This window comes from Scyliorhinus canicula, chromosome 15 (assembly GCF_902713615.1).
Source record: "Scyliorhinus canicula chromosome 15, sScyCan1.1, whole genome shotgun sequence".
Lineage (NCBI taxonomy): Eukaryota > Metazoa > Chordata > Chondrichthyes > Carcharhiniformes > Scyliorhinidae > Scyliorhinus > Scyliorhinus canicula.
Genome location: NC_052160.1, coordinates 107,652,596 through 107,677,253, shown reverse-complemented (window position 1 = coordinate 107,677,253; position 24,658 = coordinate 107,652,596). Strand labels below are relative to the sequence as shown.

General features: G+C 45.7%; 1 protein-coding gene across 1 annotated transcript in view; it reads right to left on the bottom strand.

Annotated features, from left to right (window-relative positions):
- LOC119978114 (ADP-ribosylation factor-like protein 8A) overlaps positions 1 to 24,658 on the bottom strand; it is an 85,846-nt gene that overhangs the window by 8,390 nt on the left and 52,798 nt on the right. The window contains exons 5-6 of the mRNA XM_038819513.1: positions 14,386 to 14,453; positions 7,998 to 8,068 (exon numbers count right to left, since the gene is read on the bottom strand). Coding sequence (XP_038675441.1) covers positions 7,998 to 8,068; positions 14,386 to 14,453 — 139 coding nt within the window. The remainder of the gene's footprint in view (positions 1 to 7,997; positions 8,069 to 14,385; positions 14,454 to 24,658) is intronic.

Sequence of the window (24,658 nt, the reverse complement as noted above, 5' to 3'; positions counted from 1 at the left end):
GCGGCTAGAGACGGGAAGGGCCCAGCGCCCCAAATGGAGGTTGGACGGTGCCTTACTAGCTGACAAGGCCTTCAGCGAAAGGATAGCGCAGGCCATAGCGGAGTACACTGAGATCAACCAAAACGGGGAGGTCTCACCCTCCACGTTCTGGGAAGCGCTTAAGGCCGTACTAAGAGGGGAAATCATAGCCTACAAAGCGCAAAGAGATAGGGAGGAAAGGGTGGCTAGGCAGAAGCTGGTCGACTCCATACTGGAGGTAGACCATAAATACTCCGAGGCCCCGACTGTAGAACTCCTGGCGGAGAGAAAAGAATTACAAAGGAACTTTGACCTGCTCTCCACCAGGAAAGCAGTACACCAACTCCGCCAGGCACGCGGGGCCCTATACGAACACGGAGACAAAGCCAGCCGCCTGTTGGCCCACCAGCTGAGAAAGCAGGCAGCCAGCAGAGAAATCGCGCAAATCAGAGATACCAGAGGCACGTTGGAAACAGAACCAGAGAAGATTAACAAAACCTTCAAGGCCTTCTACCAAGAGCTGTACACCTCAGAGCCCCCAACGGGGAAGGCTGGGATGAACCGGTTTCTTGACGGACTGAACATACCAGTTGTGGGAGAGGGCAGAAAACGGGATCTGGAAGCACCACTAGCACTGGGAGAGATCATGGACAGCATTAGCTCCATGCAGGCGGGGAAGGCGCCGGGACCGGACGGATTCCCGGCGGACTTCTACAAAAAATTTGCGACAGCGCTGGCCCCGCACATGCGGGAGATGTTCACAGACTCGCTAGCTAGGGGCACGTTGCCACCCACGTTAGCACAGGCCTCAATCTCGCTGATACCTAAGAAAGACAAAGACCCAACGGAATGTGGGTCATACAGACCCATATCTCTGCTGAACGCAGACGCCAAAATACTGGCCAAAATCCTAGCCAAAAGGCTAGAAGACTGTGTACCTGAGGTGGTCACAGAGGACCAGACGGGCTTTGTCAAAGGTAGACAGCTGACCGCGAACATCAGGCGCCTGCTGAACGTGATAATGACCCCCTCCGGGGAGAGAACACAAGAGGTGATCGTCTCCCTGGACGCAGAAAAGGCCTTCGACAGAGTCGAATGGAAATACCTCATAGAGGTACTGGAGCGGTTCGGGCTTGGAACAGGGTTCACCGCTTGGGTAAAGCTCCTGTACAACGCTCCCATGGCGAGTGTACAGACCAACAATACCAACTCCCAATACTTCCAGCTGCACAGGGGCACCAGACAAGGATGCCCACTGTCCCCGCTGCTGTTCGCACTAGCAATCGAACCGCTAGCAATCGCGCTCAGGGCAGCAAAAAATTGGAGGGGGATCCGAAGGGGAGGTAGAGAGCACAGAGTCTCACTCTATGCGGATGATCTGCTCCTCTATATCTCGGACCCACAAAGCAGCATGGACGGGATCATCGCGCTCCTGAAAGAGTTTGGAGCCTTCTCGGGCTACAAACTCAACATGAGCAAAAGTGAGATCTTCCCATTACACCCGCAAGGGGGGGGGGGGGCAGCACTAAAGGGGCTGCCGTTCAAACAAGCCCGACATAAATTCCGCTACCTGGGGATCCAAATAGCCCATGACTGGAAAGGGATCCACAAATGGAACCTCACCAGCCTGACGGAGGAAGTTAAAAAGGACCTGCAAAGATGGAACACACTCCCGCTCTCCCTCGCGGGGAGAGTTCAGACGATCAAAATGAACGTACTGCCCAGGTTCCTCTTCCTGTTTAGATCCATTCCGATCTACATCCCCAAGGCCTTTTTCAAAGCGCTGGACAAACTCATCATGGCGTTCGTATGGGGGGGTAAAAATGCTAGGATCCCAAAGAAGGTCTTACAAAAAACAAAAACCAGGGGAGGGTTAGCCCTCCCGAATCTACAACTCTACCACTGGGCAGCAACAGCCGAGCGAGTAAGGGGATGGATCCAGGAGCCAGAAGCTGAGTGGGTGCGTGCGGAGGAGGCCTCCTGCATGGGAACCTCCCTCCGGGCCCTCGCCACGGCAGCACTCCCATCCCCACCCAAAAAACACTCCAGCAGCCCAGTGGTGACAGCCACCCTCCAATCCTGGAACCAACTGCGGCAGCAACTTGGCCTGACCAAAATGTCGAACAGGGCTCCCATCTGCAACAACCATAGGTTCAAACCAGCACTGACCGACGCCACCTTCAAAAGGTGGAGGCAGGACGGGGGGACACTGACAGTCAGGGACCTGTACACGGACGACAGGATCGCAACACTGGACGAACTGACAGAGAAATTTCAGCTAGCTGGGGGGAACGAGCTACGGTACCTGCAGCTCAAAAACTTCCTACGAAAGGAGACAAGGACGTACCCACAACCGCCACGACAGACACTACTGGAAGACCTACTGGACGCAAGTATCCTAGAGAAAGGGAACTGTAGTGACATGTATGACCGACTGGTAGATAGGGACGACACCGTACTGGACGCAACAAGGAGGAAATGGGAGGACGACCTGGGGATGGAGATCGGGTGGGGACTCTGGAGCGAAGCACTGCATAGGGTCAACTCCACCTCCACGTGCGCAAGGCTCAGCCTGACGCAACTAAAAGTGGTACATAGAGCCCACTTAACAAGAACCCGTATGAGTAGGTTCTTCCCGGAGGTGGAAGACAGATGTGAACGGTGCCAAAGAGGCCCGGCCAACCACGCCCACATGTTCTGGTCCTGCCCCAGACTCGTGGAGTACTGGACAGCCTTCTTCGAGGTAATGTCCAAAGTGGTGGGAGTGAGGGTGGAGCCATGCCCGATAGTGGCGGTCTTCGGGGTTTCAGAACAGCCAGATCTATTCCTGGGGAGGAGGGCGGATGCCCTTGCCTTTGCCTCCCTGATCGCCCGCCGTAGAATCCTGTTTGGCTGGCGGTCAGCAGCACCGCCCAGAGCTGCGGACTGGCTGTCCGACCTCTCGGAATCTCTCCAAATGGAGAAAATCAAATTTGCCATCCGAGGGTCGGACGACGGCTTCCACAGAACGTGGGAGCCATTCATGCAACTGTTCCGGGACCTATTTGTGGCCAATGTACAAGAGGAAGAATAGTCGGGGGAAGGTAGCGGGAGGGGGGGGGGGGGCTACAGGTTCGTTACGGGGGTTCGATGGCTAGCTAAGGCCCAAAACCAAGCTAAATAAACATGTTGAGGGGGGGGGGGGGGGGGGGGGGGGGCGCAGTTACTACTACGAAGATGCTTACCTGTAAATATGTGTGTTAATTTTTGCGTGTTTGTTTTTGTTTGTTTTTTTTTCTCTCTCCTAACAATTTGTAATTTGTTCAATATAAAATACGAAAACTGAATAAAAACATTTATAAAAAAAAAAAAAAAGGATCTAATGCAGTAAAACTGACCAAAGATACGAGTGACATCCGTTGTTGTACACTCTCCCTCTAAGACCTGTGCTTTACAATAGGGTCAACTTCATCTTCCAACTCCACTACATCTTTGATGTGACCATCAATTCACTCGAGACACGATTGGAAGTAAACTGTGGTTTTGATAGACTTACAACTGAACCTGCCTGCGACCAGAAGAACGGAGGGCAGGCTTGCAAGGCTGCAGCACTTTATACTTCCGGTAGTGGGAGGGGCCAGGGCGGAGCCGAGGGTGGAGCCCTGTACAAGGGTCAGTAGGACGGTCTTCCAGACCGTCGCGTTCTCCCTCTCCACCTGCCCGTTCCCCCTGGGGTTATAGCTGGTAGTCCTGCTCGAGGCGATGCCCTTGTCGAGCAGGTACTGACGCAGCCCGTCGCTCATGAAGGACGAACCCCTGTCACTGTGTACGTAGCTGGGGAAACCGAACAGGGTGAAGACACTGTGCAGGGCTCTGATAAATGTGTGGGAGGTCATATCGGGGCACGGGATGGCAAAGGGGAAGCGGGAGAATTCGTCTATGACGTTCAGGAAGTACACATTCCAATTAGTCGAGGGGAGGGGCCCTTTGAAATCGATGCTCAGGCGTTCAAAGGGCCGGGATGCCTTTACCAGGTGGGCCTTGTCTGGTCTATAGAAGTGCGGTTTGCACTCCGTGCAGATCGGGCAGTCCCTGGTGATGGCTTTTATCTCCTCGGTGGAGAAAGGCAGATTTCGGGCTCTCCACATGAAAAGGGACGGATTCATCCACCGCCCGCATGGTGGCTTTGGCGATGCCCTCCTTGATACAGTTGAAGGCCAGGCGGGCCTCTGCTGACAGTGGGAAGAGTGTGGTCTTAAATAGTGGGAGGGCTTTGTCCACACACTGGGGGACCCACTGGGCGTAATAAGAGAAGAATCCCAGGCACCTCTTGAGGGCCCTGGGACAATGAGGGAGAGGGAGATTTAAGATACGGTCCGGGTCGGGGCCCAGGACTCTGTTTTCCACGACATAGCCGAGGATGGCTAGTCTGGTAGTGCGGAAAAGGCATTTTTCCTTATTGTAGGTGAGATTGAGTTTCTGGGCGGTTTGGGGAAATCGGTGGATGTTGGCGTCGTGGTCCTGCTGATCACGGCCGCAGATGGTGACATTGTCCAAGTACGGAAACGTGGCCCGCAGCCCATGCTGGTCCACCATTCGGTCCATTGCTCATTGGATCACCGAGACCCCATTCGTGACGCCAAACGGGACCCGGAGGAAATGGAAGAGGCGGCCATCTGCCTCGAACGCCATGTAGTGGCGGTCCTCCGGGTGGATTGGAAGCTGGTGGTATGCAAACTTCAGATCCACCGTGGAGAATATGCGGTACTGGGTGATCTGGTTGACCATGTCTGCAATTCTGAGGAGGGGGTACGCATCGAGGTGTGTGAACCGGTTAATGGTTTGGCTGTAATCAACCACCATCCGGAACTTTTCCCCGGTCTTGACGACCACCACCTGAGCTCTCCAGGGGCTGTTACTAGCCTCTATGACTCCCTCACGTAGGAGCCGCTGGACTTCGGCCCTAATGAATACTCTGTCCTGCAGGCTGTACCGCCTGCTGCGAGTGGCTACTGGTTTACAGTTAGCCGTTAGGTTAGCGAAGAGTGGAGGGGGGTCAATTTCTAGAGTCGCTAAGCTGCAGATAGTGAGGGGAGGTAGGGGTCCGCCGAATCTAAGTGAGGCTCGAGGTTGCATTGAAAGTCGAGCCCGAGTAAGAGTGGCGCGCAGAGGTCGGGGAGTACGTACAGCTGGAAATTAGAGTAGCTGGCGCCCTGAATCGTTAGGGTCGCAATGGTGCGCCCTTGTATTTGGACCGAGTGCGAGCCCGAGGTGAGGGAGATAGTTTGCCGTGCAGGGAAGATAGGGAGCAAACAGCATCTTACCAGGTCAGGATGTACGAAGCTCTCGGTGGTCCCGGAGTCAAAGAGGCACGGTGTCTTGTATCCGTTGATTTGAACGGACATCATCGAGCTCCTAAAGTGTTTCAGACGCGACTGGTCCAACGTGACCGTGTTGAGCTGCGGGTAGTCGGCGGCTTGATCAGCAGTGCTGGAGTGGCCCCGTGATGACTGTCCGCGGAGGTCGTAGTCGTCGAGGTGAACATCGGGTGATGGCCAAGATGGCGGCCCCCGTTGATCTCACGTGGCGGGCGACAAAGAAGATGGCGCCCAAGATGGCCGCCCCCGTGGGTCGCACGCGGTGGGCGGCGAAGAAGATGGCACCCAAGATGGCGGCCCCCATGACTCATACATGGCCGGCCGCGTGGGAGAGGATTACCAAGATGGCGGCCCCCATGAGTCGCACATGTCGAGCGGAGGCGGAGTCGGCAGACACTCTGCAGCGTTGCGGGGCCTGCGAGTTGGGGGAGCGATTGTTCTGGACTGCGGGGGAATTAGAGGGTTTTGATTTCGCCAGGCATACTTTACGATAATGTTCTTTTCGACCGCAGCTGCTGCAGGTCGCGTTGCGGGCCGGGCAATGCTGCCGTGGGTGTTGGGGCTGGCCACAAAAATGGCACGCTGGCGCTTCATAGTGGGTGGGTGGCCACGCGGTGCAGGCCTGGGGCAGTTGCTGGTCGGGGGTCCACGATGGGGTCGCTTGGTCTGCGGGGAATGAGTAGAGACTTTGAAACGCGACCTCCATAGTGGTTGCTAGCGCTACCGTGTCCTCCAAGTTCTGGGCCCCCTTTTCGAGTAGTCGCTGGCGCATAGTTAGACCGGACCCCCGCAACGTACACATCACGGACAGCGAGTTCCATATGCTGGGAAGCAGTTACAGCCTGAAAGTTGCAGTCCCGAGCAAGGGCTTTTAAGTCACGCAGGAAGTCCTCTAGCGACTCTGTGGGGCGCTGGCGGCGGGTAGCGAAAATGTGCCGCGCGTAGACCTCATTCACCGGCCGCACGTATAATCAGTCGAGCATGGCTAGGGCCTCGGTATACGATTCGGTACAGTCGAGTTGCGTAGAGATGCGATGGCTCACCCGTGCATACAGTAGGCTGGGTTTCTGCTCCTTTGTAGTCTCGGAGGTGATCGATGCAGCCAGGTAGGCCCTGAAACACCGAAGCCAGTGTAGAAAGATCTCCTTCGCCTCTGCAGCCTGCGGGTCGAGTTCTAGTCGATCAGGTTTGAGGGCTGATTCCATAGTAGTTTTCTTAAGTCTATTAAATTGATGTGACCATCAATTCACTCGAGACACGATTGGAAGTAAACTGTGGTTTTAATAGACTTACAACTGAGCCTGCCTGTGACCAGAAGAACTGAGGGCAGGCTCGCAAGGCTGCAGCACCTTATACTTCCAGTAGTGGGAGGGGCCATGGATGGAGCCGAGGGTGGAGCCCTGTACAAGCTCCTCATCTCCCCCTGTGGTCAGAGCCGCGCAACGGCTCACAGACAGAGCCCACAAGGACACAATACTATACAGTGTGAATTACATGAAGTACATTCACCACAATCTTCCCACGGGTCAACCTCTCCAGGACATTCTAGAATCTCTTTCCATTTTACATTTCAAACCTTGCCTTCAGTCCTCAGACTCTGGTCTTCTGTGCAGTTTTTTCTACCACTCCATTGGTGAAACAATTTTCAGCTATCTCAGCCCTATGTGGTGAGAGTTTCTCTACAAATCGCTCCAATTTACACCTAATTGTTATCTCTGTGAGTCATGCAATAATGGCAGGTTATTTAAAAGACACAACTTCAGATTATTTTATTAACAGGGACTGTAACAAAACTGTTAAGAAGCACGATTAGATAGAGCAAGACCCCAAACCCAATCAAATAGCTTCGGAGGGCAGCACGGTAGCATAGTGGTTAGCACAATTGCTTCACAGCTCCAGGGTCCCAGGTTCGATTCCCGGCTTGGGTCACTGTCTGTGCAGTGTCTGCACGTTCTCCCAGTGTGTGCATCGGTTTTCTGCGGGTGCTCCGGTTTCCTCCCATAGTCCAAAGATGTGCAGGTTAGGTGGATTGGCCATGATAAATTGCCCTTAGTGTCCAAAATTGCCCTTAGTGTTGGGTGGGATTGCTGGGTTATGGGGATGGGGTGGAGATGTGGGCTTGGGTAAGGTGCTCTTTTCACGAGCCGGTGCAGACTCGATGGGCCGAATGGCCTCCTTCTGCACTGTAAATTCTATGATACGAGAACAAATTTCTTTTTTATACACATTACAATTACCTTTTGTGGGTCTTTACTTTATAGTTTGTAATGGAAAAACACCTGTCCCTTCTGCACTGCTGCACACAATATATTTTTGCCCATTTCATCTACCACTCCATTTATCAGGCCCACTATCTTTTCCAAATCTGCACAGCAATGTGTAAACCCAAAACTGTCAGAGCTTGAAAACAATTGGTGCATGAAAGCAATTGGTACATGAAAGCAAAACGTAGCCATGGCCTGACTGAAGTGCAAAACTGGACTGCAGCTACTTGCAACACTGAATGGTAAATAGCCAGGCTGATCAAAGGACTTAACCCAATGTTTGATTTCCAATTGAATTGTCTATTTTCAGTTACCTGATGCATGACTGTTTTTCTTTAATTTGCCCGCAAGAGCTTACCTATGTTATCCTTTTCCTTACAAGAGATGGAGTAGCAACATATTTCTCGGTCTTGGATAGCAGACAGGTTCCTAATATAACACAATAAAGGAAAAATGCAATATTTTTAAAAATGCTAATAATGCAACTCACAATGTGCACATGAAAAATTCAACTTGAATGGATATACTAATGGCATGCACGTTGAATGCATGGAAGCATCCCACAAAAAAATAATTCTTACTGCAGTTTAATAGGTAAACAACTCTGCTTTTACAACAGTTAGCTAAACAAACATTAGTAAAATGTGGATGAAAGCAAGATTTATTTAAAAGCTACCTAGAGATATGCAAAAACTAATATTTAAATTTTGAGTGTGTGATTTGATCTTGGCTTTCCTTTCTGCAGCCTCATGAAATTAAACAATTAATAGAGCTAAAAATGACAAAAAAGAGCAGCACAATTAATTTTGTTCCATCCACCATGGGACATATTCTGCTGTTTTATTGTAAAATATTTCCAATTCTAAAGCTCATTATATATGCACGGCTCCACAACATGCATTTAAGGAATTCTCATTAAAGTAATCGGCTCTTAAAAAGGGGAATGGATAGGAATCTGTTTTGGCTGCGAGTCATTTCAAAATCAAGAGAAAACCTCAGCCCAGCAGCACTAATTAATGCAACTTGTCTTGTGCACATTTGTTCAGCTGTTGAGGGGGGGGGGGGGAACAAATAGAAACATTTAAAATGTCACAAATCAACTATCACAGAAAATAAAAACAATGACAAGTTTCATGTACGCATTACAACAGCAATTAGCACTTACATAAGCACCTTTAACATAATGACATGTTCCAACGTGCTTCGCAGGAGTGTTAACAAAATTTGACATTGAATCACATAAGGAGATATTAGGGAAAATGACCAAAACCTTAGTCAAAAGGTAGCATTTAAGAAACGTCTGAGGAAAGAGAGGCAAAAAAGCAGAGAGATTTAGGACAGGGATTCTTACAGTTTACAGGTTTGGCAGCTGAAAGCAAACCACTAATACTGGAGGGATCAAAAGTCAGGGATGCATGAGAAACCAGAATTGGGAAAGTGCAGGTATGAGGGTTGTGGGGCTGGAGGATGGGTGGCACGGTAGCACAGTGGTTAGTACTGTTGCTTCACAGGACCAGAGGCCTGGTTAGATTCCTAGCTTGGGTCACTGTCTGTGTGGAGTCTGCACATTCTACCCATGTCTGCTCGAGTTTCCTCCGGTTTCCTCCCACAAGTCCCGAAAGACGTGCTTGTTTGGTGAATTGGACATTGAATTCTGCCTCAGTATATCCGAGCAGGTGCTGGAGTGTGGCGACTAAAGGACTATTCACAATAACTTCATTGCAGTGTTAATGTAAGCCTACTTATGATACTAATAAAGATTATTATTACATTGCTAGGACAGGGGTGGGGGGGGGGGGGGGGGGGGGGAATGATTGAGAATTTTAAAATTAAGGCTTTGCTCAATTGGGAGCCACTGTAGGTCACTGAGCACAGTGGTGGGTGTTATGTAAACAGGAATGGGAGCAAGACAGGGCACAGGTAGCAGAATTTTGGATAAATTTAAGTTATTGGATCGTGGAAGATGGGAGGGTAGGCAGAAGTGGCTTGGAATGGTCAGGTCGAATGATCTACCCGACTTGCTCAATGCAACACTTTGTTTTTATTTAGAAACTTTAACATAGAAAAATGCCCCATTGTCTAAGAAAATGGATGCAAAGCCAAAGGGGAAATCAGGAGAGGTATGTCTTTCAAATAAAGATGTTCGATTTTCTTTTGATGAACAAAATTTAAGCAATTGTCAACTGCTGCAAGCCATAAAAAATGTCACTTTCACACAGGATAACATTAGAAAAATACTATTTAAAGAACTGCAAATACCAGAGAAACATCATTTAGCGCATTTAGTGAATAATCCCAGATTTCTAAATCCACGAACAGCTCATTATTTTCATGGTAATGATTGCCTGCTTGTTTACAAGTGGCACTCAGCAAAATAGAAAGTTTTCACGTAGAATGCTTTTATTGCTAGGTTTACACACTATGTTTTATTTGTAAATGTTTTATTTCTAAATCTTTAAAATATAACTTAAAAATTCAACGCATAACTTTCCAAAATGTGCCAAATCCGAATGTCAGAACACACTCTCAATGATCAGAAAACGGAAATCTTCAATCAAAAATGTCAGGATCACTAAATTCTGGGTTGAATGTCAAGTTTGAGACACCACCAGGAGGCGCCGTACCCCGTACTGGGTTTGCCTCTATTACAATGCCAGAATTATTCGAACAGCAGCTTTCTGTCCAAGAAATGAAAGTGTTTCAAAAAGTTTGCATTTTGGATTTGTGCATTCTACAATATTCCCACAGAACTGCAGAAAACAGCCAAAAAGCAAAGTTGCGAAACACTTTTATCTACAAAACTACTGTGTGATTAACAAGTTGTTTCATAATTAACAAAGAATAAAATATCTTCAATGAGAAAGTTCACCATTGAGATTCAGTTCCTCAACCAATCAGAATAATGCTTGCACAAGGAACAGGGTACAAATATTTGTATGGTCACTATCAGTGATTACAGTCCATAGGTTTAGTCAAAATGACTTGTCTGACTAGATTTCCTCAAAGTTCATTGTTGCAATTTGAACACATTTTATTAAAATTGAAGATTCATTAAAAATATTTTAACTGTGCTTTCATGGCAGCACGGTGGTGCAGTGGGTTAGCCCTGCTGCCCTCACGGCGCCGAGGTCCCAGGTTCGATCCCGGCTCTGGGTCACTGTCAGTGTGGAGTTTGCACATTCTGCCCATGTTTGCGTGGGTTTCGCCCCCACAACCCAAAGATGTACAGGCTAGGTGGATTGGCCACGATAAATTGCCCCTTAATTGGAAAAGAGTGATTGGGTACTCTAAAAAAATTTTTAAACTTTGCTTTCATTTCTGACCAAAAGACGACTTATTTTTTTGCAATTACATTAAATGTATGTCCTCTGGTTACCAGGTCATCTGCTGCTAAAAACAGTGGCTCGTAACTCCCGATCTCTGGCATGTTTTTCGGTGGCGAGGTGGGGGGGGGTTCACCTCCCAGAAATCCTCAGGCAACGAATGCATGGGAATTTCCTGGGAAGTCCTTCCGATGGGCAATGGCTCTGCATTGGGAACCACCCTTTACTCTGATTTAAATTGCAGTCTTTGGATGGGGCTCACAGGAAGAGTTTGCCAGGAACAGTTAGAAGAATTAAAACTACTTCTAATACCTGGGTAACTATTGTTCTCACACCTGGGTAACTATTGTTCTCACACCTGGGTAACTATTGTTCTCACACCTGGGTAACTATTGTTCTCACACCTGGGTAACTATTGTTCTCACACCTGGGTAACTATTGTTCTCACACCTGGGTAACTATTGTTCTGATACCTGGGTAACTATTGTTCTGATACCTGGGTAACTATTGTTCTGATACCTGGGTAACTATTGTTCTGATACCTGGGTAACTATTGTTCTGATACCTGGGTAACTATTGTTCTGATACCTGGGTAACTATTGTTCTGATACCTGGGTAACTATTGTTCTGATACCTGGGTAACTATTGTTCTAATACCTGGGTAACTATTGTTCTAATACCTGGTAACTATTGTTCTAACAACTCCCCCGCCGCATCTTACCGACCTACCTCGTTGCTGGCTTCTCAAACTGGCTGGATCGGTAAACCTACGTGTTTTATGGCAGATAGCGACGTAAATAAGGGGAGGTGGAGTGTCTTCCTTTCATCCAGCTCTACTGGACTCGTCAGAAGGTCTTGGGAATCTGTTGCACCACACTTTCCTCACCCAGCATGAGCCAGAAGGTCGGGCAAGAAAGGTGCGGCTGCATTACAATGCAAATAAATAAAAGCAGATTGCAATCTGACCGTGATTGCCACTCCATGTGGCGTAGCATATCCTTATTTTCTCTGCCAAAATCCTTATAATTTTGAACACATCTATTAATCTCTCCTTCGTCCTCTGAGCTACCTCAGAGAGCGATCTCTGCTTCTCTAGTCTCTCTTTTTGCACCCTCAACAAGACCGTGAATGTGGTGCCCAGAATTGGGTCGAACCAGTATTTATTGCCTTTATGTGTTTCATGCATATGCAAATATAAGTAATTAATAAACATCAATGAGAGTGGCCTGAGGGTCACCACTGTATACTTCCACCAATCTGAAATACAACTGTTCATTAATTCCTGCTCTCACTTAGCCAATTTTGCATTTGTTGCCCCTTCAATCCCAGGAGATTCTCAAACCCACAGTAATTCCTTCACCTCGATCTGTTCACTTTGAATTCTTCAATGCTTACCCAAAGTCTCCTTCTCTTTCTCTCTAACATCTCAAGACCTCAGAACTTCTAATACAAGCATTGATAAGATTACCTTCGGTTGCTTCCTTATCGCGTTGACCAACAAGAAAATCCACTATTGCAGCTCACCATGGCACAAAAAAGTCTTCTCAAAGACACCCCACAGCTGCCTCAGCCATCGTCTCCTCCTCTGTAATTCTTCCCAACCATCTCTGACCTACCACCAAATCATTCTGCAGTTTCAACACTCAACAGCCCTCTTGATATCTATACTGCAAACTTAAATGACCCCATTCAAATTCGTAGCACTTAACTTCCTTGCCATAGAACATGAAGATAGAACATACAGTGCAGAAGGAGGCCATTCGGCCTATCGAGTCTGCACCGACCCACTTAAGCCCTCACCTCCACCCCCCCGTAACCCAATAACTCCATCTAACGTTTTTGGTCACCTAACTAGGTCCACCTAACCTGCATATCTTTGGACTGTGGGAGGAAACCGGAGCACCCGGAGGAAACCCACGCAGACACGGGGAGAACGTGCAGACTCCTCACAGACAGTGACCCAGTGGGGAATCGAACCTCGGACCCTGGCGCTATGAAGCCACAGTGCTAGTCACTTGTGTTATCGTGCTGCCCTCAAACAGGGCAGTTAACCACTCCCTTGCCACTCCCAAACAAACTACTATCAACCTTCCTAAATCGTCTATCTTTGATCCCATTATCCCCCTAACCACTTAACCAGTGCCCCCTTTGAATTATATGGGGCACAATTCAGCGATTGTGTTACACCGGCACGGATCCAGGCACAATGTGTGAATCGTGCGAGAGCCCTAAATCAGGTTGTGTGTCTCACTTTGAATCGTATGGGGCACAATTCAGCGATTGCATTGTACCGGCACGGATTCAGGCACAAAGCATGAATCGTGAGAGAGCCCTAAATCGGGTTCCTCGCAGGGCCTATCATATGTCATCTGACTGACTCCGACTGGCGCGATCTGGGTCGCACCTCGGCAGGGAAAATCTCAGAGGCCTAAAAACCGTGAAAGTGCTGGTGAATAGCTGGGTGAATCCTGGCCTTGTAGCCGCCAAGAAACACCCTACCAAAAGTGCCCAAAGGCGGATGTTATCCTTTTTCGACTGAACTGCATCCTTTATCTCTTCAAGATCCATAAAATGCATAGTATTACCTAGTTTCATACTCATCTCAAAAACCATTCTCTGTAGGAAGCTTTTGAAACTAATTTCCACTGAAACCATTGCACTGGCTTGATCCTGATCAAAGTCACCAAATTTTGAGATTCTGATTGTAGCACATTAACTCACTTTAATCTTTCTTTGGCATTTAAATCGCAGCACACTGTGCCCTCCTCCAACATTCACTTTCACGGGACTTTTCTTACATGGTTCCAACATCATCATCAGGTCTTCAGCATTGGACAATTCAACATGATCACCATCTCTTTCTCCTGATTTACATGCTTGACAATCTTTAGTTATATCAGTTTCATTTATATATCTGCGTGCCAAACTTGACTGTACAACTTCAGTTATCAAATTATTTAATCAACATCAAGTGGGTTTCCTCCGGGTGCTCCGGTTTCCTCCCACAGTCCAAAGATGTGCGGGTTAGGTGGATTGGCCATGCTAAATTGCCCGTAGTGTCCTAAAAAGTAAGGTTAAGGGGGGGGGGTTGTTGGGGGTATAGGGTGGATACGTGGGTTTGAGTAGGGTGATCATGGCTCGGCACAACATCGATGGCCGAAGGGCCTGTTCTGTGATGTACTGTTTTATGTTCTAAGACATAGAGATGCCAGAACTACTATTTTACTCCGAGCCTGTACCCATTAGTCTTTTAAGGCCTCCAATTCATCCCCCCCCCCCCCCCCCCCCCCCCCCCCCCCCCTCCGTCTCATCACCAATGCCGGTCTTCAGGCATGGGATTCCTCCAACGTCAAAGAGCAAGTAATTGCAGTTGTATTTAAGGTTAAAACAGGAAATGTGACTGAAAGCACAAAAGCTACTCACATTTTTTCAATAAGTTCTTTTTCATCCAACGCCTCGGGTAGGTCACGCTTGTTGCCAAGAACAAGCACCTATCAGAAAACAAGAGATTCGTCAGATTATTCAAAATGGAGTACTTAACAGAAATGTAATAACAGCAGATTTTAGATTGAATGCAGCGACTCCATCAATAGCCCAGCAAGGCAAGGGAAATTAAACCTTAAACACTGACAGTAATAAAATAAATCTCCAAACAAACACCCTACCAAATAAATGATCCTCAGCACTACTACGATGGATCATTTAAAATACTGTGCTGCGAAATTGGAGACTTTTCATTCAAAATAAAAGATTCTCATCTATTTCAACTACCTATAAGCAATTACAAAAGAAATTTTGTGCCACTCATTGAATGTAATGACTTGAAGGTAAATAGCCTGTTTTTTATGTCAGTGGGTGTTTTTACTTGTGTTGTGCTTAACAGATCAGAATGTCAATTCTTCAAGTTATATTAAAAATACTAATTTCATGCATTGCAATCAACAGATCAAACTGGTTTAACTTCCAATTAGAATTCAGCCACATTCTATGCCATTTATAAGCAAAATTGATCTGCTCACCTATATTCAAACTGTTCTGAAACCAACATTAAAATAGGGCTTGCAAAAAACAGGTAATTCAAAATTTAAGCTGATTTATGCATCTCAAGATATACTGAGCTGGGCATAAAGTTAATCCATCATATCCATTGCATCACCAAGATTACCTCTGCCAATCTGCTGTTAAGTATGTAGCACATCCACAGCACTTGCTCATGTGATAGTAAAAAAATTCTAGATTTTCATATTCAATGCAATCGAAATACACAAGACTCCCATTAGACCATTGACTTAGAATGTTTGTTTAAATGACAGATTCATTGATTCAAAAAAAAGCTAGACATTAACAGAATAAGTTTGCATCGTTTTAGTGCAATGGTAAAGAATTTAACAAACACCTACGTCATACAATACATAGCTATAATATTTCCCAATGATGCAGTAAAAAAAGTATACAGTCTTATAAAAGGAAATGACTGCTACTTTAGAGTTAATGTCAGTTTTTAACTATAACTAGTAGATTTAAAAGCTTAGGTTTGTCAGAGGTGGTCTTCTGGCACAGCGATAGGGTCCCTATCTCTTGAGCCAGAAACCCTAGGTTTAAGTCCCTCTTCAGGACTTGATTACAGTGGAAAGTGTATTTATAAAATGATCAGATTGATTTTCAGCCTGTAAATCCTTACAATGTACCTGATGGCAGTTGGTAAGAGCGGGAGTGTTTCCTGGTCAGCCATACAACAGAAGGCATCAGCAAACCACTGCAGTACTTTGCCAAGCATAGTTATGGATCAATCCAATGGAAGTCCATAGTCACCAACACCCTCTTAGAGCATGGTATCTGGAGGAGTAGGTGGTTTTGTCACAGGTGTTCAGTCTCTTTCTAGTTTTGCATCCATTTCCACTACACCAGAATCCTGCATCCCAATTCCTCCTCCAGCAATTTCCTACTGAGACCCCCTCCGAATCCATATTTTGCTTCCTCCTCTTCCTTACTTATGTGCTGCAAAGCCAGTACCCTCGCACTCCTCTACTCCGAACTCCACAGCTTTGTTAATGGACATCCTCGTAAATGTAATTGTTGCAAATTGAGCCAAACTGTTTCCAACCCAAGCACTCTGGTTTTGAATTGTGGATCCCATGGTAATTGCAGCCAAAATAGTTGCTACATAGTTTTGTACTGTACATTTATTTCTACCCTGTTGTGCAGGAAGGGAAAGTTGCAGACAGATCTAAATCCAAGTCTATTACAACAATTGATCACACATGGGGGGAAAAAAGGCTACCTCTAGAGAAAATGCAATTCCTTCTTCAAGCCCATATTAGGAAAAGACTGATACCGCCTGTAATTAAGATTAGAATGTTGTATTGGAAGGCAGAATTATATAGGAAGGGGAGGAAGCATTGTCTTGGAGAAAGAACATCCTGAATATCTCAATTTTAAATACAGTAACATTCATCACAAGTCATGATGATATCTTGAAACCGGCATGTTTAACATTAATCATTTATTGTTAATCGTAAACTATGTACAGTTCCCAGTTATGCATAATGTTGCTACATGCAATTTGCTTCCTTCGAGAGTTACAAAGAAACATACATAGAAAACAGAAGCAGGAGGCCATTCAACCTTTCAAGCCTGCTCCACCATTCATTATGATCATGGCTGATCATAACGTTCAATACCCTGATCCCGCCTTTCCCCCATATCCCTCGATTCATTTAGCCACAAGAGTTATATCTAATTCCTTCGTGAAATTACACATTTTGGCCTCAACTACTTTCTACAGCAGTGAATTCCACAGGTTCACCACTGGGTGAAGAAATTTCTCCTCACTTCAGTCCTAAAAGGTTTATCCCTTATCCTCAAACTATGACCCCCTAGTTCAGGACTCCCCCACCATCTGGAACATTCTTTCTGAATCTACCCTGTCTAATCCTGTTAGAATGGTGTAAGTTTCTATGAGATCCCTTTTCACTCTTCTAAACTCCAATTAATATAATCTTAGCCGATTTAGTCTCGGCATCCCAGGAATCAGCTTGGTAAACTTATCGCTGCACTCCCTCCACAGCAAGAACATCCTGGTTCAGACAAGGACACCAAAACTGCACAAAATAGTCCAGGTGCAGTAAAACATTCCTATTCTCAAATCCTCTTGCTATAAAGGCCAAAATACCATTTGCCTTCTTTACTGCCTACTGTGTCTATGTGCTTACTTTCAGTGACTGATGTACGAGGAAACCAAGGTTTTGCTGAGTATCCACCTCTCTCAGTTTACATCCATTCAAATAATAATTTACCTTTCTATTTTTGCAACCAAAGTGGATGACATCACATTTATCCACATGTAACTGCTACTCACTCAGCCTGTCCCAAATTCTACTGAAGCACCTCTGCTTCCTCCTCACAGCTCATCCACCCCTCCAACTTTGTATCATCTGCAAATTTGGAGATAATACATGGAGTTCCCTCGTTCAAATCATTAATATATAATGTGAACAGTTGGGGTCCTAGCACAGATCCCTCCGGTACCCCACTAGTCACTGCCTGCTGTAGCCATCTAAGATGGACACCAGTGAATACAAAATGGAAGACTGCAAAGAGTGCAGGGAAAAACGGACATGGTCAAAAGCAAACAGCTTGCAGAAGCTTTAAGCATTGGGACACTTGCAAAAACCGGTTTCCCGACAGCTGCAGAGTTCAGGTAGTGCTGTTAACGGGAAAGCCATCTACATACTAATGAGGTGATACCGGGACAATCCCGGGCACAATAGATACACTCAAGTATCTATTGATACTTTCAAAAGCGAAGCAGACACGATGGAGCCAGCGAAACCAGGACAATGAGTCCTAAGAACCCCCCCAGCCATCAAGGAACGACCCTAGGATAGGGGGGTTCAAATCATATTGATTGGGGAAAGGCCCAATCGATACCCAGCAGGTGAGGAAGCCCGCCCCAAGGGGCACAGACCTCCTGGGACCTATAAAAGAAGGTCCCGCACATGGTTCGGTCTCCTGTCTCCGGCCTCTGACTCCAGCCTCCAGATCCTGTCTTTTACACCAGCCGTCGAGCAGCAGCCATCGATAAGTAAGTGCCAAAACGACGATCGCTACCTTGACCCAGGCATTACTTGTACCCGTGCCGACCAGTAGTGTCAAGAAGTTGCAGACCAGAACGGAATGAAGGCCTTGTTCCCTGACCTTGCCTGTTCCTTCTTAGATAAGTATTAGTCGTTTAATGGTAAAGAAGTAAGTTAGTCTTTAGTGTATGCATGAGTATTTATTATAATTGTTATAATAAACTCTAACTGTTTGGATTTACTAATTGGTGTATAGCTTTATTGCTTTGAACTTGACCTTGATGCTTGTGACGGTGTCTCTTCCGGCACCTGGCGACTCCAGAGCATAGAAATAAGAAACAGAGCCAAACGAGTGTTAAGCACACTGCCTCTATTGGAGGAGTGTTAAATACACTAACTCAGAACGAGCAACACTGCCAATCAGAAAAAGATCCATTTATTCCAACCTTTTGATTTCTGTCTGCTAACCAGCTTTCTATCCATCTCAAGACATTACCCGCAATCCGATGATTTACATAGTAATCGGCTGTGCAAGACCTTGTCCAAAGCCTTCAGAAAGTCTAAATAAACCACATCCACCGGCTCTCCCTTGTCAACTCTACTAGTTACATCTGCAACGAATTCTGGTAGATTTGTCAAGTATGATTTCCCTTTTGTAAATCCATGTTGACTTTGTCTGATTATACCACTGCTTTCTATACTCTATGAAATCCTTGATAGTGGACTCTAGCAACTTCCCAGTTTTCTCTCTACCTTGCTTTTTGAATAGCAGGGTTATATTAGCTACCCTCCAATCTGTAGGAACCATTTCAGAGTACAAAGAATTTTGGAAAATGACCATCAATGGATCCACTATTTCAAGGAATACTTCCTTAAGGACTCTGGATGAAGATTATCAGACCCTGGAGATTTATCCACCGTTAATCCCATTAATTTCCCCAAAATAATTTCTTCACTAATACTAATTTCCTTCAGTGCCTCACAAACTTGTGTTTCTCAGGACTTCCGGCAGATTATTCATGTCTTCCCTTTTGAAGACAGAAGCAAAGTACAAATTTAGTTCTTCAGCCATTACTTTGCTCCCCATTATTATTTCCCCCATTTCTGACTGCAAGGGGCCTACATTCATTTTTATTAATAATTTTCTCTTTATATACCTATAGAAACTTCTACAGTATGTTTTTATGCTCCCCACTAGCTTGTATTTTCCCCTTCTTAATCAATCCCTTGATCCACCATGCTGAATATTAAACTGTTCCCAATCCTCAGGTCTATTGCTTTTTCTCGCTAATTTGCATGTCTCTTCTCTGAATCTAATACTAACTTTAATTTTCCCTAGTTATGGTTTGGCCACAATTCCCTTTCTACTCTTGTGCCAAATAGGAATAAACAACTTTTAGAGTTTACCTATTCGTTCCGTGAATGCCTGCCATTGCTTGTCCACTGTCCTTCCTAACCAGCTAATGCCACATACCATTGTAGTTACCTTTACTGTTCTATCAGTCTAATACCATGTGAATCTATAAATCATGCTGTGGGCAGTGCTATTCTTTAGTTCTACATTAACCCTTGCTCTGCCGAATACATTACAGTGGTATGTAGGCACATACACAATTATTGGAGTTAATTCTCCTTTAAGACATTGATCTAGACTAACCCAGTATCACTTGGATTAGCAATACCAATTGGATTTTTCTTTCTAACTCTTTTGCATATGAACAATGAATTAGGAGTAGGTCATTCAGCATTCAGCCCCTTGCACCTGCTTCGCCATTCAATAAGATCATGGCTAATCAATTCCCGACCCTGATAATCAAAAATCCATGTACCTCTGCATTAAAATCTTTTGCCTCCACCACTCTCTGGGAAAGACCCAAGGATGCACCAACCTCAGAAATAATTCTCATCTCTATCTTAAATGGAAGATCCCTTATTTTTAAACTGTATCTCCTAGTTTTAGTCTCTCCCACATTATTTCAATATCCACCATGTCCAGTCACCTCAGGAACTTATGTTTCAATAAGGTCACCTCTGAACTCCAATGGATTCAGGCACAGCCTGTCCAACCTTTCCACATATGATAACCTCCCCCCATCCCAATCATCAGTTGACTGAACCTTCTCTGAATTGCTTCAAACGTATTTGCATCCCTTCTCGTGGAGACAGAGTTTTGCAGCATCAAAAGAGTCCCTTCCGCCGATCGTGTTTGCACCGGTCATCGAGCACTTATCTATTCTCATCCCATTTTCCAGCACTTGGCCTGTAGCCTTGGATGCCATGGCATTTCAAGTGCTCATCTAAATTCTTCATAAATATTCGCTCCTCTACCACCCTTTCAGGCAGTGAGTTCAAGATTCCCACCACCCTCTGGGTGAAAACGTTTCTCCTCAAATCCCCTCTAAATCTCCTGACACTTACCCTAAATCTATGCCCCCTAGTTATTAATCATTCGACCATGGGGAAAGATGTCTTCCTATCTACCCCATCTGTGGCCCTTTATTTTGTACATAATTTTTGATCATGTCCATCCTTAGCGTTCTCTGTTTTAAGGAAAACAACAATAGCCTAACCAGCCCCTCCTCATAGCTGAAACGCACCAGACCAGGTAACATCCCAGTGAATCACCTTTGCACCCCTTCTCGTGCAATCACATCCTTACAATAGTGTGGCAACTAGAACTGCACACAACACTCCAGCTGTGGCCACACAAGCATTTTATATAGCTCCATCATAACCTCCCTGCTCTTGTTTTCTATGCCTCAGCTAATAAAGGCAAGTATCCCATATGCCTTCTGAACCACCTTATCTACTTCCTTCAGGGATTTATGACATGCACTCCAAGGACTCGCCAGTCCTCTATTTCTTAGCACCCTACCCTTCATTATGTATTCATTTGCCTTGTTAGTCCACCCATAATGCATCACCTCACTTTTAGATCGTATAATTTACAGTATAGGAGGCCACTTGGCCCATCGAGTCTGCACCGGCCCTTGGAGAGAGCACCCTACTTAAGCCCACACCTCCACCCTATCTCCATAATCCAGCAACCCCCTCTAACCTTTTGGACACGAAGGGGCAATTTAGCATGGCCAATCCACATAACCTGCACATCTTTGGACTGAGGGAAAAAACCCGAGCACCTGGAGGAACGCCATGCAGACACGAAGATGACACAAAGAGAACATGCAAACTCCAGAGTCACTCGAGGCCGGAATTGAACTTAGGTCCCTGGAGCTAACCACTGTGCCGCCCAAAGGGTTAAATTCCATTTGCCATTGTTCTGTCCATCTGACCAGCCCATCAATATCGTCCTGTAATCCAAGGCTTTCCTTCTTGCTATTTACCACACCACCAATTGTTGGGTCATCGGCAAAGTTACTGATTATAGCTCCTATTTTCACGTCATTAATGTACATTACAAACAACAAGGGACCTATGCCACTGGACGCAAGCTTTCAGTCACAAAAATGACCTTCAATCATCCCCCATGCCTCCTGCCACTGAGTCAATTTTGAATTCAATTTGCCAAATTGCCCTGGGCTATTACCTTTTGGATCCGTCTCCCATGCGGGACCTTGTCCAAAGCTTTACTGAAGTCCATTCAAACTACATGTAGACTTTCTTAAATAAACCAAAACTCTACACCATTCTTCAGATGTGGTCTCACCAGCAGCCTGTACAATGCAGTAAAACATCCTACTTTTATACTCCATTCACCTTGCAATAATATTCCATTTGCCTTCCTAATCACTTGCTGTAGCATACTAACATTATGATTCATGTACCAGGACACCCATATCCCTCTGTACCAGAGTTCTGCAATCTCTCTCCATTGAAATAATATGCTGCTTTCCTATTCTTCCAACGTGGACAATTTCACATTTTCCCACATTATACTCCATCTGCCAATTTTTTGTCCACTTAACCCATCGATATCCCTTTGCAGGCAACTTATGTCCTTTTTGCAACTTCCTTCCCTATCTGTCTTTCTGTCATCAGCAAATTTAGCAGCATTCATTTGGTCCCTTGATCCAAGTTATTGGTGTAGATTGTAAATAACTGAGGTCCCAGCACTGATCCCTTTGGCACGCCATCTTGCCAATCCAAGATGACCCCTTTATGCCAACTTTGTTTCTGGTTCACTAACCAATCTGCTATCCATGCTAATATGTAACCTTCTGCACGATGAGCAAGAGTTTTTTGCATAGTAACTTTTGTTGACACACCCAGTCAAATGCCTTCCTGAAATCTAATACAGCACATCCACAGGTTCTCCTTTATCCACATTGCTTGTTACTTTTTCAAAGAACTCCAATAAATGAGTCAAACATGATTTCCCCTTCTTAAAACCATGGTGACTTTGCTTGATTGGCTGAGATTTTCAAAGTGCCCTGCTATAACCTTAACAAAACATTCCAGCGATTTCCCGATGATGGATGTTAAGCTAACTTGCCTGTAGTTTACTGCTGTCTCGCTCCTTTCTTGAATGGTGGAGTCACATTCGCTATTTGCCAATTGAATGGGACCTTTCCAGAATCTAGTGTATTCTGGAAAATTAAAATTAATGCATCTACTAGTTCAGTGTCTCTTTCTCAGACCCTCGAGCGCGCTTTTAGCCTCAGACTGGATCACTCCCTCAGGCTCTTTTAGCCTCTTGCCAGGTCTCTCCTTCTCAGGCTCTTTTAGCGTCTCACCTTCTCAGGCTCTTTTAGCGTCTCCCCTGTTGCTGAAGACTTTGGATAAGTAGAGTGCTGAAGTGAAGGGGTGATATTACTGTAAAGAAGCACTGTAAGTAATTCTGGGTTGAACAGTTCCAGCTAGGTAAAATTAGGTACAGTAAAACCACTAGGTGCAAGGTTTGGGGCAGCAGGGTAGCATGGTGGTTAGCATAAATGCTTCACAGCTCCAGGGTCCCAGGTTCGATTCCCGGCTGGGTCACTGTCTGTGTGGAGTCTGCACGTCCTCCCCCTGTGTGCGTGGGTTTCCTCCAGGTGCTCCGGTTTCCTCCCACAGTCCAAAGATGTGCGGGTTAGGTGGATTGGCCATGCTAAATTGCCCGTAGTGTCCTAATAAAAAAGTAAGGTTAAGGGGGGGTTGTTGGGTTACGGGTATAGGGTGGATACGTGGGTTTGAGTAGGGTGATCATGGCTCGGCACAACATTGAGGGCCGAAGGGCCTGTTCTGTGCTGTACTGAATAAAAAAAAAGAAACAATCCAAGTCCCCAAATCAGCTCTCATATATTAAAGAGAAACAAATTATGTATCCTTCCTCAGTTAATTACAAATTTAATCATGGAAATAAACAATATTTTACAGATCAAAATAGCGCTTGTTTCACCAGTTTACAACAGCAGCATGCATCTATTCTGCATGAAAAACTCAGTCTACATATAATTTAAAAATCTACTGAAAATATTTTAAAACTATTTTATTTCCCTTCGATTTTAATTAATATAGATGAGTATTCCTATTGCAACCAAATTAGCATTCATAGTGCACCTTCAATGTAGAAACGAATTTCAAGACTCTTGAATAATGGTGAAAAAATGGAGTTGAGGTGTCCCTAAAAGGTTGCCGTCAAATGAGTTACGTGATAAGATTTTGGAAGCAAATTGCAAACATAGAGCCTAGACTGCTGAAGGCACCACTGGCAATGGTTACGATGGAACATGAGTTTGTAATGACCAGTGTGGGTCACATAGACAGGAGTGACGAGTGGTCTGACTTAATACAGCAGAGGAGTTGAGCAACAGAGCTTTGGAGCTGAATTTTCCAGGGCACAGGCAAGAAAAGACCAGCCAGGAGAATAAAGAAGCCAGGAGGTGGATAAGAGCGGCAGTACGTTATGATGCAACTTCTTTGAATTATGTAATTAAGGTGTAGCTTGTAGATACAGAGGCAGGGGCCAAGGATAGATCCCTCAGGATTAGGGGCTGGTTTAGCTCACCAGGCTAAATCGCTGGCCTTTAAAACAGACCAAGCAGGCCAGCAGCACGGTTCGATTCCCGTACCAGCCTCCCCGGACAGGCGCCGGAATGTGGTGACTAGGGGCTTTTCACAGTAACTTCATTGAAGCCTACTCGTGACAATAAGCGATTTTCATTTCATTTTCAGAGGTAACTTGCAGAAACTCTAGACATTCTGAAATTTTTCTTAGCCAGTAATGTAAAGTCATCACTGTTGTAATATTGTGAATCCCAGCAGCCAAGTTCCACAACCCTCAAACAGAAAATGCTGGATAATCTCAGCAGGTCTGACAGCATTGATGCAGAGAGTTAACGTTTTGAATCTGGAGGACTCTTTTGTCAAAGCTAGAGAGAACTGGAAAGAGGATGAGATTTATACTGTGGGGAGGTGGGGGGCGGGCGGAAAGAACGGTTTGCAGTGGGGCTAGATAGAGAGCTAGTGATAGGTGGAGACTGACAAAAGGACAAAGAGAATGTAAATGTTGGCGATAATGACCAAAAAGGATGCCGATAGTGGCACATTAAGAGATCAGAATGTGTTAATGGTAGAACAAAGGTAAGCAGTGTGTTAAAGGACAGCCTGGAACAGATGGCCCTAGTGGGGTGTGGTGGAGGGAGAGGAGACAATGGTGAGGGAAAAACAGATCAATGAAG